General features: G+C 36.8%; 1 protein-coding gene across 2 annotated transcripts in view; it reads right to left on the reverse strand.

Moving 5' to 3' along the window:
• Positions 1-19,513, reverse strand: part of GOLGA5 (golgin A5) — a 49,637-nt gene that overhangs the window by 13,908 nt on the left and 16,216 nt on the right. For both annotated transcript variants that reach the window (XM_063090486.1, XM_063090487.1), the window contains exons 3-8: positions 17,335-17,556; positions 15,473-15,692; positions 14,914-15,037; positions 7,560-7,763; positions 3,095-3,265; positions 675-803 (exon numbers count right to left, since the gene is read on the reverse strand). In XM_063090486.1, coding sequence (XP_062946556.1) covers positions 675-803; positions 3,095-3,265; positions 7,560-7,763; positions 14,914-15,037; positions 15,473-15,692; positions 17,335-17,556 — 1,070 coding nt within the window. The remainder of the gene's footprint in view (positions 1-674; positions 804-3,094; positions 3,266-7,559; positions 7,764-14,913; positions 15,038-15,472; positions 15,693-17,334; positions 17,557-19,513) is intronic.

Below are 19,513 nucleotides of genomic sequence, written 5' to 3' on the forward strand. Positions count from 1 at the left end.
AGTAAATTAAAGATGTTATTAATATTAGCTATAGAATCTTATTCTGAAAATGTGACTATAACCATGTTCAACTGTGTTAATACTGACACTATTATATAAGCACATTAAAGTAAAATAATTTGGCTTGGGAGCAGACAACTGTCAACTGAACAATAAAATACAATTTTAAACATGATTTGTAAGAACAGTCTCAAGCAGAAAAGGCAGTTAATATGACACTAATGTTGTATTTGTATTTCTATTAAATAATATTTACTGTTGTTCCTAGAAAGTACAAATGTAATAAACTATGAAAATCAACTATCAATATATAGTATATTTTATTAAAGATTTTTAAACATGCATACTCTGACAAGGAGATATAATAAAATATAGACAGGGTAGTAGAAAGAATTCTGGGCACTGAGACAGGAATCTTGGGTTCTATTCTATTCTTTAATTAGTTGTACAATATTGGGCAAGTCCCATCACCATTTTGTGCCTTTATTTTTCATCTGTTAAAAAACAAGGTAGGTAGGATGGTAAGGTAGGAAGGACCTATAAGGTCCTATCTACTGCTAACACTCTAAGCCCGTACTCTAAGAATTTCAGTGAGTTCCTTTACACGAAGGTCTCATCCTATGACCACTAGAGGACAGAGTCTTTCTCAATAATCATCAATCTATAATCCTTACCTGCTTCAGTCTGTCCAATTCTGTCTCTAGTTCTTGTTTAGATGCTTTCTGCCCAGCTATTTGGTCTTGTAAATCTTGTAACTGTTCTCTTGCTGATTCTGCTTCACTAACCTGTTGAGTCTCCATATCCTAAAAAAAAAAAAAGAACCTTACATGTGAAAGCAGTAATTAGCTGTTCAGTTCAACATTTACTGAGCAACCGTTATGTGCCATGAACTGGGCTCAATAGGCACAGAGGGATAAAGATGAGTGAGAAACGGTTTCAGCCTGTAAGGAGCTTATAAACTGACACCTTCATCATATCATATGGCTAATAGTGAGCAGAGTGAACAGGGCTGCAGCACATAAACTACCTTGTTTCATGAGTATGAGTAAAAAGTGGCTCACTGGGAGACTTTTGTCTCTATTCAAAAGCTAACAATTTGAAAAAGAACGGAAATATAATACCAAAAAGGACTTCACTGAATTAGTCCCCTGAAATTTCAGGTTATAATTTTCTTTTTTTCACTTTAATACTGTTATCTGTTTTTACATCTTACCATATTCCTTACTCTCACTTCTTCAAACTCAAAAACCACTTTTCTGGATTTCTTGTTAAATGGCAAAAAACATAGTTCTAGGTTTCTATATTTCCCAATAAGGGTTAGGCATTAGTCCATTCATATACTACTACAAAAGATTAAAATCAGTATCTTAATTTTGCTTTTTATCTTTTGATACATTCTTTTTACACTCATGTCCACATACTCTGAAACTTCACATAATGCTTGAAAGAACTGAGATTAACAATACTCCCAGGTAATCAGAGAGCAATGTAAACTCACACAACTTTGTGGATTTAGAGGAAAAAGGAATAATTACTATTATTTTTCCTTACCTTTGAGTTTTTTTAGTAGAAGGTAGATCAATCTTTGTCATCAATTTGACTAAATCAGGTGAATTCTTGAGAGGCAGGCCATATGCATACTCGTTAAGAACATCTGTTCTAGAGTTATATAGACTAGGGTTCTAATCCTGGCTCTGCCATTTTACTAGCCTCATGGCAAGTTACTTTCTTCTTTGGGCCTAAATATTTTCAACTATAAAACGAGGATACCATCACCTGCTCACAGAGTTTTGGTAAGGAATATGGTAAGGACATATGTCAAGTGCTTGGTGCAGTGTCTGTCGTATAAGTGCTCAGTAAATGATAGCTATTATAACTACTAATGAATCTTCCATTTTACTAGACCTAATACTTTTTATCACAGATTTCATAAACTTCTTGCGAAGGGTAGGAAAACAGGTCAATGTCGTTAATGATGCTGGGATAAGATACTAAATAAAACAAATCATATTTTTCATAATCTCACCCAAAAGACATGGAATACATACCTAAGTTCATAGGACTGAAATCTTTGGAATTCAAAATTATTTACAGATTAAAAAAAAAAAAATCCCACTTTAAAGAATAAGAATAAATCCAGAAATAACAGCAGCTATTATTTACTGAGAGCCTATTACATATCAGGAACAATGCTAGGTCCTTTATGTATATTTTCCCTTACTGTCAAAAGAACCTTTGTTTACCTGTATTTTACAGATGAGAAAACTAAGGCTAAGCTAGATGAAGTGCCTTGTGCAAGTTAACAGCTATTAAGCACATACCAAAGATGGGATCTATATCCAGGTCTGTCTGATATTCAAGTCTATGTTCTAGACAAGATATCCTATTCTCACAACTTCCACACTTTACTTTGTAGTTCACATAAGTTTTACAAATCAGTGACTTGCAGGGTTCATGCACTGATGAATATTCATTTTCTGCAAAAAGTGTTGTTTTTTTTAAGGAAAAAAAGGTGTATTACCCTGAACTTTATTTTCTCTCATCCTCAGAGATTTCTTCCTATATTTATGTCAAAGACCCCATTTTTAAGCCAAATAAATGGCCCATTTACTTTTAGATTAAATATAGTAATTAGACAAAAACTACAAGTTATAAAACTATATATAAAACTATAATTAAAAGACCATCCCTGAGCCCATTCTAATATCAGAAAACATCCCAGTTTTGTAGATAAACCCAAATCTAATTTGCTTTTAACCACTAGAACGTAAGATCCATAAACATGAAGATTCTGTCTGGTTCCCTGTTATAACTTCAAACTTAGGCACATAGCAAGAACTTGGTAAGAATTTGTTGAATGAATAAATCTGGTCACCTGTGTTTCTTATTCCCATAACTTTACAGCCAATCAATGGACAAGAAACCTACTGCTATAGATTCACTTCTATATGGAAACTAATATTCTAGCAGAAGTTTCACACATTATTTCACTAATGCCCTTTCCCCAAAATATAGAATCCATCACCTCTCAAAGTGTTAATAGCTGGGGGTAGGTATATGGTTCCTTGTCAAGCTGAACCACAATGAATCTTACTTGTACTTCAGATCTCAGTTGATGTATCTGGCCCATCAGCTTCTGTATTTCCTCCCGTTGCATCTCCTTCTCATGCCGAAGTTCTTCTAGCTCCATGCTATTAGCAGTATTGTTATCTAGGCCTTCAAAACCAGAACCTTCCTTTAAGCTGTTAATCAATTTTTCTTTAGACTATGATAAAAAAAGAAATGTGTTTAAGCAAAGTGGAGATGGCTTTTATAGTATCATCTACCATACAGAAACTAACCCACTACGGTAACATTCCAATTATTGTCTCCATCAAAGAAAGTCCACAGATTATTAAATCCATAGGGATAAAAATGCAATAGAGCTTTGCTATACAATATCCTTGGAATTTTGCCCCTACAATCACGTTACATTCGAAAACTTGTTATAAACAAGATTTTTCTCATACTTTTTTCTCATGCTTTTTTTTCCCTCCCATCACATTTCACTCAAGTATTTATGGAGCACCTACAATGGGTTTGGCACTGTGCTAAGTGTTCTGTATAATAAAGATAATATCTCTCACTCTGGATAGTACCCTCTCTGTCTTATAAACTAAAAGGAAGTTATAAGCATCCAGTACAAGGTAATAAAAACAAGTTGAGAGAGGGATATGGTTAAATTACTTGCAGAGTTCTGAGGAGGGGAAATCACTTCTGGTAAAGAGAGGGCTTTATTTACTTGAAAGATACCATTTATGCTGGCCTGGAAGTATGGCTAAGATTTGTCAGAGTGTAGAGAAAACAGAGGACAAAGCATTTTTTTCTAAAAAGCATAAAAAAGCAAAAGGACAGAGAGTCTACAAAAAATATTGTGAAACACCAAGGTCAAGGGTTTAGATCCCCTTAATCTCCAGCTGCAAAAAAAAGTATTGATATGTAGCTCAGATAATATGTTTGAACCAATTTGTAGGAGCTCCAGATGCCAGGCTAAAATGTTTTAATTTTATGAAAACAAATTACAGGCTAAAACAAATTACCAAAAAGTAGACAGGGGCATAATATGACCAGAGATGCATTTTAGGAGGGTTAATCTGACAGTGGTATAAAGCCAGTGTTCTCAAACTGTGGTCCATGGGCCAGATCTGGCCTGTGGCCTGTTCACAGCCCGCAAGCTAAAAATGATTCTTATGTTAAAAAAAAAAAAAAAATGTAAAAAATAGAAACAAAGAATATGAAAAGGAGACCCCGTATAGCCTGCAAAGTCTATAGTATTTACTCTTTGGCCAATGCTGACCCCTGGCATAAAGAAGGAGTCAGAAGAAGAGATTTGACATGGGAAGACCAGTTTATAAAATGCTAATTCAACACTAGTAATAATAAGGACGAAAAGCTCTTCCATCTTAAATATAAATATTTTAAAGTCACTCCTGTCCATCAAGATAATTTTTCCTTCTCTATGTGGTAGAATTTTGGGTTATTTCCATTTCCTTCTTCAAACTTTTTTTTGTATTTTTCAAGTTTTTTATAATAAACAAGATAATTTATACAGATTTATTTTTTAAAATTCAAAAAACAAAAACTCCCAGCCTCATACCCCTATCTACTGTCCTGTCCTCATGTTTGTAGTCAAGGTGTTCCTGTCTTCACATCTTCACCTCCTAATGTGCCCTGGAACTCTCCTTTGTGAGGTCCCCAGGGACCTCTGAGTTATAAATCCAAGAATTCTGCTCAGTCCTCACCACATCATCACATCAGAGCTGTCTGCCATCTGAGGACTATTCCCCACTTGGAACTCTGCCATTGCTTGGCCTCCCTGGATGGCGTCAGTCTGTTCCTGATTCTCGCCACCCTCTGACCACTCTCCTTCTCAGTATTTTTCTTGTGCAGGCTCTTTTCCTTTGCCAATTTGAAAATGCTGATGTTTAAGACTGTGTTCTCAGACCCCAGCCCTGTTCCCCCATCAGGCTACAACCATCCTTAGATAATCTTGTCCACTCTCCCAGTTCACTCAGCCATCTCCACATGGCTAATGCCCACATCTCTCTACAGAGCTTCAGGCCTGAGTTTCTAATTTCCTTCCTAACAGTTTTGCCTTAATGTCACATCAATTTTGCAAACTCATCATAATTGTCATAATCTCCTTCAACCCTAATCTGCTGTCTTCCCTGTTTCCCCTTTTATACTATAAGGGAACATCATTCATACACTCAAACCAGAAACCTGGAGTCATCCTAATTCTGCTTGCCTTTTCCCCCTTCTCTCCAATTAAAACTCCAAGTCTCATATATTCTACCTCCTCCATATCTCTTAGCTGCCCCATTTGACATCCTCACTGCCACAAGCTTAGACCAGGTACTCATTATTCCTTATAATCGCCTCTTACCATCTACATGCCTCTGATCTCACCATCCCTCCCTGTATCTCTTCAATGCATTCAATAATTTATTGAGAACTTGGCACTGTGCTGGGTATACAATGATGAACAAGATAGAGGTCCAAGTCTACCCTAACCTCTTCATTGCTGCCACAGTTCTTACACTCAAATCTGATCATGCTACTCAAATTCTTTAATAGCCCCTCCCCCATCACTTACAGAATTAAAATCAAAACTCCTCTGCATGGTATTCAAGTCCCTCCACAATCTGGCTTCTGTCTCTCACTGAGTTTTATCTCCCATTTCTTAATCTCTAATATTTTATGCTCTAGCAACAGGGAACTAGTTGCAGTCCCCAAATATGCATGTTCTCTTAGGCCCCTTGCTCTGGCATGGGCTGTTCTATCTGAAATCTCTTCCCTATCATGAGTGTTCCTACTCATCCTTCAAGTTTCTCTTTATACACCATTTCCTCAGTGCAGTGATCCCAGACATCCCCAGGCAAATTTTAAGGGCTGCTTCTCTCAAGCTCCCACCGTACTCCATCGATAACTTCATTGTATGAATTACCTCAGTTTTTTCCCCACTAAACTGAATGCTCCCTTAAAGGAATAGGACCATCTTTTTATCTTTGTATCCTCATCACCTATCATAGTGCCTAGTGAATAGTTACGTGCTCAATAAGTACCTTTTCAATGAATTAACAAATTAGAGTGATACAACAAAAATAATTAGAAAGACAGGTTTGGAGGAGATGGACATATTATTTCATGTAGGTGGAATCAAAAACGTGTTTGCCAGTAGGAGATCGGGTCTAAAGGAAAAAGGTTGAGTCAAAAGTAGGCCTGAGGTTTCATGCTTTATTGCCAGATGGCGATAATATTTACTAAAACAGGAGAATGAGGGAAAAGCTAGTTCGGGTTTGGGATGCACTGCAGGCAGCTAGAAACTAGGGTCAGGAAGTTAGGGCTGTAGACATGCTTGACATCACATGGAGGCAACAGATAGAAGCAGAGTGAGTATGTGACAATGCAGCGTAAGAAAGAGGGTTCAGGAGAGAATTTAAGAGGACTCTTACTTTTGGAGATTGGGAAGAGGGTCCAAGAGAGTCAGAAACAGCAGCAGGAAAAGACAAAAAAAAAAAAAAAAAAGCCCAAGTAGTGTGAGTGGCATAGAATGCAGGAGCTTCAAGAAGGTGGGAGGGTTAACAGTGCCAAATGTGCTACCAAAATCAAAGTGTATGGAAGTTTAAAAAAGGACAGAGAATATACATTTAGGTCATTAAAACGTTTTGAGAAGACCATTTCAGAAATGTAGTAGGGACAGAAATCACATGAAGGAGTTAAAGTTAACAAGTTCTAAAGAAATGATGACAGCATATATATATAACAATTTGGATAAGTCTGACATTGAAAGAAAGGAGGACAGGGAAATAGTTCAAAGTGGTCAAAAAGCTAAATGAGATTGTTTTTTTCTTACGGAGGAGTTCTAAGTTCTAGTCTTCTTTCTTCCACTAAGTAACCATGTGCTCTTGAGTAAGCCGAGAAGGCAGCAGTGGAGAGAGACACACAAGAAGAAAGGGGACAGATTTACAGAGAAAGGGATAAAATGAGGTAGGAGGAGATGGAATCAATGGACAGGCAAAAAAATTATTCTGTGTTTTCCCTTTGATATAAGCAGAAAAGGAAAGAGAAGTTGAAAACTACATTAGATGACTACAATCTTTTTTATTAAAGTAGAGGGTAAGGTCACCTTAGATCTAAGGGAGGGGGAAAAATGCAGGGTGAGTCAATTCTGAGAGCTAGATGAGGCCTAGAGCAGAAGCACCAAAAAATTCAATGGGAGATCAGCAAGGAACAACAAAACAGCTGCTTAACAACAAACATTAATATCACAGGTATTAAGGTGATTGGTTGAAGACTTGAACTGGGTAGTGGCAAAATAACATTTTTAAAAAAACAATGGTAGGAACAAGAGATATTTCATCCTTTTTATAAAATTTCTAAGTAGAGCAAGGCACCTGAAGCAAGCCAATCCAGCCAAACACAAAAAAATCATCTTATAGATATCTACACAGAGTCTCAAAGTGTCTTCTCAGTTAACGACTAATCTAAACATCCAAAAATGTACATTTCGTGCTTACCTGAAGTATTCTAGTAGCTTTTTGCTTGTAGTCAACTAATTCCTGCTTAGAGGACTCCAAGTTCAACTTGTATTGCTTGACTTGCTGCTGTAGTTCATCAACTCTCTTCTTCTCATCTGAGTATTTTCTTTCTGCCAGAGTAACTGCTTCTGCCAAATTCTGACGTTCCACTTCCACTTTATTAAGACGTGCAGCAAACTCATTCTGTGGTAAATATTTATATCATACTCATTATATCATTTAGCTTTGAAATACATTTTACAATTATCCATTCAGATAACTTAAGGGATTTATTAGCTCAGCCCAATAACATAATAGGGAGGGAAAAAAATTCATTTGTTAGGAGCTAAAGAATAGGAAATCTAAGGTTGTGGCTCCCACAATGCATCAATGCATCAAAATCAGCTAGGGAGTTTGTTAAAAATACAGCCATCCAAGGCCTTTCCCAGGCTTACTGAAATGGAATTTCCAAGAGTGGGTTTAGGAATCTATTTTTTAAGAAATTCCCCAGCTGAATCTTGTCACTTGGATATTAAGTCTGATCTGATACTAGCTGATCAATGGCTAACAGGTCTACAGAAAACAAGGAAGTCTCTTAGAAAACAGAATTAAGTAAACAGTTGATCTTCTCTGACATCATCGCTAATGTTTTCCCCTTATTTCAAATTTTCTAGTAAACTATTTAATGTGATTTTTAGCTAGGAAACTTTTAAAGCACACTCTGAAAAACACATTGCCTGTCACTTGTTAGCCTGTTCAGAATTAAATCTCCCAGTTCTGAGAACTGTTACCCTTATTTTCAAAAGCTCCCATCACCAGAAAACTCAGAAGTCAGAAAACTTTTGTAGTTACACGCCAATAACTAAAGCCCACAAACTTCTGATTCAAGATCAACTCGTTTTGGAGAAAAACAGCAAGAGGACTACTGCTGAAGTCTACTGAGTATGTCTAATGCAACTGAGGAACTGAATTTTTAAGTCTATTCATTGTAATTAATTTAAATTGAAACATACTTAATACTCAATTCTGTTACTGAAAAACTTTTTCTAATAACAGATTTACCGAGAGATAATTCACATACTATAAAGTTCACCCCTGTAAGGTATACATTTCAGTAGTTTTCAGTGTATTCACTGAGTTGTGCACCATTACCACTACCTAATTCCAGGATATTTGGGTCAATCCAAAAAGAAATCCTCTACCCCTTCCTTCCTAACCCCAGCCCCTGGTAACCATTAATCTACTTTATTTCTCTATGGATTTGCCTATTCTGGATATTTCATATAAATGGAACCATACAATATGTGGCCTTTTGTGTCTGTTGTCTTTAACTAATCATGTTTTCAAGGGTCATCCATGATGTAGCATGTATCAATATTTCATTCCTTTTAATGGCTGAATAATATTTCCTTGTATGAATATACCACTGTTTGTTTATCCATGCAGCAACTGCTGGATATTTGTACTATGTCCAGATTTGGGCTATTACAAATAATGCTGCCACAAACATTCCTATATGTTTTTTGGGCTTTTGACTACTGGCTGGTACAGGTAAATGAACCCTCACTCTTGCTGTTATCAGCACCACACTCTCCCAAGTGAGCTAACAAGCCAGCACCCTTGTACAAGTTTTTATGTGAACATATCCCGTATTTTCAATTCTTTTTGGTGTACACCTAGGAGTAGAACTTCTGGGTCATGTAGTAACTCTATGTTTAACTTTCTGAGGAACTGCCTGCTGTTGGAAAACTTCTGAGTATGTTTAGAACAACCTGGGTTTGTAAATCTATTTTTTCACCTGTAAATTTTATAAAATCTAAATACAGATCAAGTGTTCCAACAGAAAATTTAGTGACTGACTTGAGATGTGTTCTAAGTGTAAATTATACAATATTTTTTTTTTTTGTCTTTTTGTGACCGGTAAGGGGATCGCAACCCTTGGCTTGGTGTCGTCCGCACCGCACTCAGCCAGTGACTGGCCATCCCTATATAGGATCCGAACCCGCGGCGGGAGCGCCACTGTGCTCCCAAGCACTGCACTCTCCCGAGTGCGCCACGGGGCCGGCCCAATTACACCATATTTTAAGGAACCAGTATGTGAAAAAGAATGCAAAATATCTCAATAACTTTTAATATTAACTATATGTTGAGGTGATAATACCTTGGATATAGTGTAAAATAAATTATTAAAATTAAAAACAAAACTTATTACCTGCTATTTACTTTCAGGGCTGAACTATTTTCACCTGCTGAAAAGACAGCCTAGACCAATGGTTCACAACCCTGAATGCCCATTAGATATACCTGTGAATCTTGTTAAAAACGAAACACCAATGCCTAGGCCTACCTCATACAATGGAATCAGACTCTCTGGAGGGGAGACTGGGCATCAGAAAGTATTACACAGGTGATTCTAATGTGTAGACAGGGCTGAGACTGAACTAAATACATACATTAATTTAAGAGGAGACATGTCATCAAGATGGCACAATAGATGGTCCCCAGAGTCACTCTCTCCCACAACCAATTTTCAACTATTAAAAAAGCAAAGACTGCCAACGTGGGACTGCTGGAGCTCAGGGGAAGAGGAGGTGAGACCTGTGGAGTTTGTGAAGGTGGCAGAAGCTGCAGCGAGAGAAAGAAGGGACTGCTGCCTACCGTTTTGAGCCCCAGCCACTTCAGGGCCAGCCCTGGTGAGGGGAGAGAAGAAGTTGTAGCACATGGAGCAGAAGCTGACAAAAGCTGTGCCCTATGCATGAAGTTACTTGCAGTCTGCAAGGGAGAAGAGGGCTTCAGAGCAGTATACCAGCCCCCATGCCAGCTAGACCACTAAAAGGGTTTCAGTGGACCCACACAGGAGCAAGGGGCTGCAGCCAACTAAAGAAAGGAGCCACCCAGATGTTGGTGAGTCATCATGAGAGATCCCCACACAGCCCACTCCACAGGAAGCATTTGGAGTGCGGGAGCAGGCAGCCTGCTGGCAGCACAGCATGGGCAGCTGATCTGCCTTCCAACTGGCACAACCGCACTCAGTGGAGACTGGTCAGAGAGACAGAACTGCAGGGGGTGCAGTTTGCTGGAAAGACTCAGTCCGGGGCCAGATTTTCTATACAGCACTAGTGTATCTCACCTCACAAGATCTGGAAGAGATTAAAAGGCCAACAAATAAATCTGAGCAGCACAAAAAGCCTTCCCCCAAGAAACAGCAGCAAAGCAGAATTTAGCTCAACCACAGTACTCAAGTGCTGTTCCCCACAGGAAGTTCCCCCAAGTTTAGAATTAACTAAAGGACAATAAATTAGTGCCAGTTTAGAGTTTAAGTAGTGTTGATAGGTAATAATCCAACACAGAACTAAAATAAAAACAAAAACAAAAAAACCCCACAGATCAGTGATAAAACTCTGACGTTAGCCAGTAAAGATCTACCACTACCAAAAAACACCTAGAAGAGGTAGCAGTCTCCTCAAATGGCCAGGCATCAATATAAAGACTCAAACAGCAAGAAAGAACAAAGAAATATGACACTATCAAAGGAAACAAACCAAGCACCAGCAATGGACCAGAGGAACAGCAGATTTATGAAATGTCTGACAGAAAATTTGGAATAACCCTCTTAAGGATGTTCAGGGAGTCACAAGAAAATACAGATAGAAAATTTGATAATACCTGGAAAACAATCTAGAAGCGGAATGAGAAACTTGACAAGAGAACTGAATCAATTAAAAAAAAACCCAGAAATTCTAGAAATAAAGAATACATTATCTGAACTGAAAAACTCGGTAGAAAGCTCCAACAGCAGACTTAATCAAACTGAGGAAAGAATCAGTGAGATCAAGGATAAAACATATGAAATTGTCAAATCAGAGGAGCAAAAAGAAAAAAGAATAAGAGAGAATGAAACAGAGCAGAGCAGAAATAAATGAATTAGAAATTAAAAAAACAATACAGTCGAAACAAAGAGTTGGTCTTTGGAAAAGATAAACAAAATTGATAAACCTTTAGCTGGACTAATGAAGAAAAAAAGAGGGAGGCCCAAATAAATAAAATCAGATATGAAAAAGGAGACATTACAACTGACACCACAGAAATACAAAAAATTATAAGAGACTACACAAAGAACTATATGCGAACAAACTGGGAAACCTAGAAGAAATGGATAAATTCCTAGACACATACAACTTACGAAGTTTGAATCATGAAGAAACCAGAAAACCTAAGCAGACTGACAGCAAGTAATAAGATTGAAGTAGTAATAAAAAGTCTCCCAACAAAGAAAACCCCAGGACCAGTGCTGAATTCCACCAAACATTTAAAAAAGAACTAACACCAAGTCTTCTCAAACTCTTCCAAAAACTGAAGAGGAGGGAATACTTCCCAACTCATTCTGAGTCCAACATTAACCTTATACCAAAACTGGAAAAAAAAATAATACAACAAAAAAGGAAAACTATAGACCAATACCCCTAATGAACACAGATGCAAAGATCCTCAACAAAATACTAGCAAATAGAGTCCAACAACACATTAAAAAGATCATTCACCATGATCAAGTGGGGTTCATCCCAGGGATGCAAGGATGGTCCAACACACACAAATCAATAAACGTGATACATGACATCAACAGAATGAAGGAAAAAAACATATAATCATTTCAACAGATGTAGAAAAAGCATTTGATAAATTCCAACACCACTTCATGATAAAAACAGTCAACAAACATGGTATAAAAGGAACTTACCTCAACACAGTAAAGGCTGTATACAAAAAATACACAGCTAGTATCATACTGAATGGACAAAAACTGGAGGCTTTTCCTCTAAGATCTGGAAAAAGACAATGATGCCCACTTTCCCCACTCTTATTTAACATAGTATTGGAAGTTCTAGCCAGCATAATAAGGCAAGAGAAAGCAATAAAGCAATAAAGGGGAACCAAATTGGAAAGAAGGAAGTCAAACTATCCCTATTTGCAGATGACATAATTGTATAAATAGAAAACCCTAAAGATTCTACCAAAAAATTACTAGAACCAATAAATGAATTCAGTACAGTGGCAGGATACAAAATCAACATACAAAAATCAACAGCCTTCCTATATGCCAATAACAAAATAGCTGAAGAAATCAAGGAAGTAATCCCATGCACAATAGCTACCCCAAAAAAGAAATACCTAGAAGTAAATGTAATGAAGGAAGTGAAAGACCTCTGAAATGAAAACTAGAAAACATTGGTGAAAAAAATTGCAGAGGATACAAATAAATGGAAAGATATCCCATGTTCATAGGCTGGAAGAATTAACATCACCAAAATGTCCGTGTTACCCAAAGCAATCTACACATTCAACACAATCCCTATCAAAGTACCAATGACATTCTTCAGAGAAAGAGAAAAAATGATCTTAAAATTTGTATGGAACCCCAAAGAACCCGTACAGCAAAAGCAATCTTGAACAAAAGAACAAACTGTAGGAATCACACTTCCTGACTTCAATATATAAAAAAGCTATAGTAACCAAAACAGCATGGTTCTGGCATAAAAACAGACAGACCAATGCAATAGAATAGAAAGCCCAGAAACAAACCCATACACTTACAGCCAACTGATTTTCAACACAGGTGCCAAGAACATACAGTCGGGAAAGGACAGCCTCTTCAATACATGGTGCGGGGCAAACTGGATATCCACAAGCAGAAGATTGAAACTAGATGCCTATCTCTCATCATACACAAAAATCAACTCAAAATGGATTAGAGACCCAAATTTAAGACCTGAAACTATGAAACTACTAGAAGAAAACATAGGGGAAATGCTACATGAAGTCGGAGTGGGCAGTGCTTTTTTGAACAAGACCACAAAGGCACCAGCAACTAAAGCAAAAATAAACAAAAGGGACTACCTCAAACTAAATAGCTTCTGCATGGCAAGGGACACTATCAACGAAGTGAAGAGACAACCTACAGAATGGGAGAAAGTGTATGCAAACTACACATCAGACAAAGGAACATACAGAATATATAAGGAATTCAAACAATTCAACAGCAAAAAACCACAAATAACCCAATTAAAAAATGGGCAAAGGACCTGAATAGACACAAATAACCCAATTAAAAAATGGGCAAAGGACCTGAATAGACATTTCTCAAAAGAAGACATATAAATGGCCAACAGGCACATGAAAAAATGCTCAAAATCACTAATCATCAGGGAAATACAAATTAAAACCACAATGACATATCATTTCACTCCAGTTAGAATGGCTACTTTCAACAAGACAAAAAATAACAAATGCTAGTGAGGATGTGGAAAAAAGGGAACCCTCCTACATTGTTGGTGGGAAACTAAATTGGTACAGCCACTGTGGAAAACAGTATGGAAGTTCCTCAGAGAACTAGAAACAGATCTACCTTACGATCCAGCTATCCCACAACTGGGTATATACCTAAAGGGAATGAAATCAATATATGAAAAAAACACCCGCACTCCTATGTTGACTGCAACATTATTCACAATAGCTAATAGATGGAATCAACCTAAATGCCCATCAATGGATGAATGGATAAAAAACTGTGGTATACAACACAATGGAATACTATTCAGCTATAAAAAGAAATTATATCCTATCATTTGCAGCAACACGAATGGAACTGGAAACCATCATGTTAAGTAAAGTCAGTCAGGCACAGAAAGACAAATACCACATGGTCTCACTGATATGTGGAAACTAAAAAAAAAAAAAAAAGTGGTTCTCATACAGGTAGAGGGTAGAATAATGGTTACCAGAGGTTGGGAGGGGAGAAGGGTGAGCAGGATGAGAAGGGGTGGACTAGTGAGTACAAAACTATGTTATCTACCTTAAGTGAATCATTGTGCAGTATATGCATGTATTGAAACAAAACACTGTACTCTATAAAAATAAATTTAAATAAAAATTTTTAAAAAGAACTCCAAAAAAAAATTTATTTAAGAGTAAAACTCTAAATAATATCATGTACAATTTTCTTTTGAAGTAAATGAATCAGATTAAACTGGAATCAGAAAAAGCTTAAATAAAAAGAATAAACAAGATGCCCCCAAATCAGCATTTAATCAAATAATGGTAACACTTGTTGCACACCAAATTAAGTGAAAGATCTATATCTCTAATGAATATCAACTATTTTAATTGTATCTCAACACATAAAATTAATTTAACAAGAATCAAGCTAAATTTTCAAATATCTGGTTTTTGTCTCAGAAACAGAATTTCCTGAAATGCACTGCAGAATTTTATAAAAAAGGGTAAATGTTATGAAATAGCATAAAGTCATTCCTCCTTGTCCAAATGACAATAGAACTCTGTTGTCTCCAATTCTAACCTGCATTTGTTTATAGCTCTCTTGCTCTCTCTTCAGAGTGGCATCCGCTTCATACAGTCTCTCCTGCAGAGTTTGCAGAGCTTGATTCTGTAGGCTACTACCTTCACTGTGATCCTGCATTATTCTAAAAGAAAATGCATCACGTGAAATAACTCATTTCCAGTGTACAAGTGATAAGGTAAAATAATTTTTAGAGCATCAGCTTGCTTAGTTGGGCGCAAAAAAGATGGTTTGACAAAAACATTCTTAGAGAAATCTTTTTCCTTTCTAATGCAATGTAATCTATATTTTTAGGCATCCAAATGTAAGCACACACCATGTATCAAAAGATGGAATGATACTATGCTCTTCAAATACTTTTAACTTCAGAATTTGCTAGCAATGCTTCTCAAAGTTCATACAATAAATCCATTTTAATCACACACATTTCCAACACCACCAAATGAAATTTTCCTTCATGTAAACTTCCAGAAAGCTAAATTTTCACTATGTACAATGCTTATCATTACTTGTATTGAAAAGAAAGAATCATTCTAGCTAATTTGTTTTCATCACCTACCGTGATTTTTCACTCTGTAAGGCTTCTAATGCTTCTGTACGAGTATTCAGTAGCTGGTCGGCTTCTTGGAGTCTCACTTTCAGTACAGCCAGCTGGGAATCCTTTGCAGCCACCACTTCAGTCAGGTCATCTACTTGGGCTCGGAGTTCTCGAGTTATTCGATCACTCTTTGAATGGTCAACATTCCACTTTTCAACTCTTGCTCTTGCTTTATTTAATTCTACAAAAAATGAAATTTCTCTATGCAAGCAACACCAAATACCTCTTTCTCAGAGCACACATAGATTCTCCTTTGAGTCCCTTTAGTACTCGACTTATTGCCAAAATTAGGAGTTTACAAATATCTTCCAGTTTTATTTATTTATTTTGCCCCATAAGGGACACCTATTTTTCAAGGCCAGTGTTTACACCTATGTTACAGTTAATAGATTAGAAAGGGGCATGAAGCTAACTGCTCTTCTACAATGTTGTTTTTTCTGGAGACAGAAAATCAAGCATTTGGGAGCCCAAACTAGTAGACAGCACAGTGTTAATAAAAATAAAATGGGGCCGAGCCCGTGGCGCACTCGGGAGAGTGCGGCGCTGGGAGCGCAGCGACGCTCCTGCCACGGGTTCGGATCCTATATAGGAATGGCCAGTGCACTCGCTGGCTGAGTGCCAGTCACGAAAACGACAAAAAAAATAAAATAATTAAATAAATAAATAAATAAATAAAATAGCCAGTGGATTTGTGGAGTTCTGCTAGAGACAGGGGAAAGAATGGAAATCCAAATCAAAGGTACACCCCAGTAAGAATAAAACAAACAAAAAATCTGAAGATAAACACAAGACCATCCCTTCAAAATGTGAATCATCCTTTTGTCTAGAGTATCCATGCAGTATATGCTACCAACCTGTTTGTCACTTAGTAGCCCTCTAGGTCATTAGATTGGCTGTTGCAGGATCACAGTGCTTGTGTTCAAGTAACCCTTATTTTACTTATTCTAGTTATCGTTACTCTCTTACCATGCCTAATTTATAAATTAAACTCTATCATATATACACACAGAAAAAAACATAGTATACACAGTTTGGTACTATCTAAGATTTCAGGCATCCTCTGAAGGTCTTGAACATATCCTCTGTGGATAAGGGGGAACTACTGTATATCTACATTAGTCTGGGTAAAGTGAAGCCTTTTGTAAAGTTGGTCTGACTAGTCAAACTATCTTCCTATTCCACTCTCATGGGCCTCCATCCAGCCTTGGCAAAACTTTTCCCACTGTCCACTCACTCCTTTCCAATCCTGGAGCCAGGGTAATTTTGTTTTTCTTTTGTTTTCTCCTCAGCCACACTTACAATAACATTCACACCTTCCCCTGTTGCTACCTCAGTCATGATTATTCGCTTTTTAATTACCCATTTCTGTGGAATCCAAGGGTTTTCTACTCCAGGACCACCTCACTACACAATTCCCAAGGGCACTATTCAAACTGAATTACATATACATTTTACGCCCTCCGGAGCAGCAATACTGTGATTCTGCCTACTAGTGTCCACTTTGCCTCATCTCACCTTTGGTTCACGGAAGAGTTCCCCTTGAAAAGTCAGAAAAAAATAAATCAAACGAAAAAATTACAATGTTTGGTTCCTCTCAGTTCCTAAATTTCATGGTTCCTAAACATTGACCAAAAAAGCCAATAGTCTACGTTTCGGTTTGTTGAAGGACGATTGGTCCCAGTTCCAAATCTGGGCCCTATAATTCTATGAAAATACCATTTTGCAAATCTCATTTAAACTATTCCTAATAGTTCAGATGTAACGTTTTTAGTTCATTTTTGAAAGTTAAATTCCTAATCCTGAACAATTTAATAAGGCTTTACCTTCTTGAGTTTCTTTGGATCTTTGAAGTAATGAGGCCATTTCTTGATTTAAAGACTGAACTTCATTCCTCAATAGCTGATTCTCCAGTCGAAGATTAGACAGTTCGTGTGATTTGCTGTCATCATTAGGTGCTGGGTTGTGATTAGTGCAGGTAGTATTTGATGACGTATTTTCCTTTGAAGAATCCTCTTGGTTTTCAGAGCCAGAATTATTAGCAGCTTCTGTAAACAAAAGAATACATTTTCCTTACATTGGCACGCTCACCACATATGCATTAGTAGTTTATTTTGGCTCATGTTGACTGCTATAGCTCAAATATCATAAAAAGTAAATTTAAATTCTCAATATACTTCCCTCTGATTAAAATTCATTCTCATAAATGGAGCCAATAGACCTCTAAGGATTCTCAAAGTCTGGATACAGTGTATGAATGGCAACGGAGAATACAAGAATACAATTCTGGGAGGGAGACAGAGATAATTTAAATGGCTGGGTTTAAGTAAACAGGATTTCAGTCTCCCTTTTGTTTTTGAAATGTTTTTGAAAAAGAAAAGGGAGAAGTCTCAACACTGAAAACATAGAAAGACACAATAGAACAGCTATGGATTTCAAGTAAAGGAAAGTAATAACAGGTCACAGTGATTCGTTATATACCAAACTGGAATCTAAAACGTCATAACCAAAGAGACAGAGACTCATGAATTCAGATTCATCTTGTTTTTGTTACTAAATGTGATAAAGGCATGATTCATGTTTTGGGGGGTCGGGGCAGGACAGAGCAGAAAGGTGCAAGATTTCATCACACTTCTCAGAACAGAGTGCAATTTAAAACTTATAAATTGTTTATTTCTCGAACTTTCCATTTTTTATTTTCCAACTACAACTGACTGTGGGAAACTAAAACCACAGAAAGTGAAACTGTGGATAAGGGGGGACGAGTGTAGAAATAAAGCTTTTCCTGAGACCCTGTATTTAATATTGAAGTTTACTTCAATATTAAAAAAATACCTTCTTTGGTAGCAAACTGCAATTACAGATGGCATATGATGGTGTGGAAATGCCACTGTATTCTGAAATGAAGCACTACATTGCTCTTTTTGCATCAATTTCTTAGGCCAAAAGAATAACATTTTTGCAATAGTAAATGAAAGAAAAAGATTCTTTCCTGTGTTTATCTTTAGCTTTTGTTTGTTTTGTTCTTACCGGGGTGTACCTTTGATTTGGACTTCCATTCTTTCCCCTGTCTCTAGCAGAACTCCACACAAATTCACTGATCATTTTAGCGTTATTAACAGTATGCTATCTACTAATTTTGTTTGTTTTTATAACCTTTTATGCTGAATGCATAACTCATTAATTTACTTCCTTCATCTTTAGTGTAAATATTTAAGGCTATAAATTTTCTTCTAAATACTGCTTTAGATATTATCCCGGAAGTTGGGATATACATTTTATTTCTTTTAAAAATCTTCATTTTGGAAATTGTACTTTTTACTTACTCTAAAAAAATTATGTGATACGAGCTGGCTGGCTGGAGCGTGGTATTATAAGACCAAGGTCAAAGGCTTGGATCCTTGCAGCAGCCAGCTGCCACCCCCCCCCCCCCAAAATTATGTGATTAAAAAAAAATGAGGCTGGCCGGTGGCCAGTTAGCTCAGTTGGTTACAACACAGCCCTGTAACACCAAGGTCACAGGTTTGGATCCCCTTACCAGCCAGCTGCAAAAAAAAACAAAAACAAAAACCCAACTATATCTGAATGATAAAACTGACTAAAACAATAACTGTATGTGTACAGATCTCTACAAGGTATGATAAACAAATGGTCAATAATCAAAGTTCTCAGGGAAATACAAATTAAAATCACAATGAGAACCAATACACACATGCTAGAATGGCTAAAATTAAAAAGACAATACCAATGTTGGTGAGGATATGGAGCAACTAAAACTATCACACACTGCTGTGAAAGTACAAAATGGTACAACCTCTGTGGAAAAAAGGTTTTATGATTTCTTATAAAATTAAAAATGCACCTACCCTTTGACCCAGCAATTCTAGTCCTAAGTATTTATCCAAGAAAAATAAAAACATTTACTCAGAAAAGTTCAAAAATGTTCACAGAAACTTTGTTTGCAATACTTCAAAACTGGAAACAATCTCAAGAGAAGTATGAATA

Source organism: Cynocephalus volans, chromosome 3 (genome assembly GCF_027409185.1).
Source record: "Cynocephalus volans isolate mCynVol1 chromosome 3, mCynVol1.pri, whole genome shotgun sequence".
NCBI classification, from domain to species: domain Eukaryota; kingdom Metazoa; phylum Chordata; class Mammalia; order Dermoptera; family Cynocephalidae; genus Cynocephalus; species Cynocephalus volans.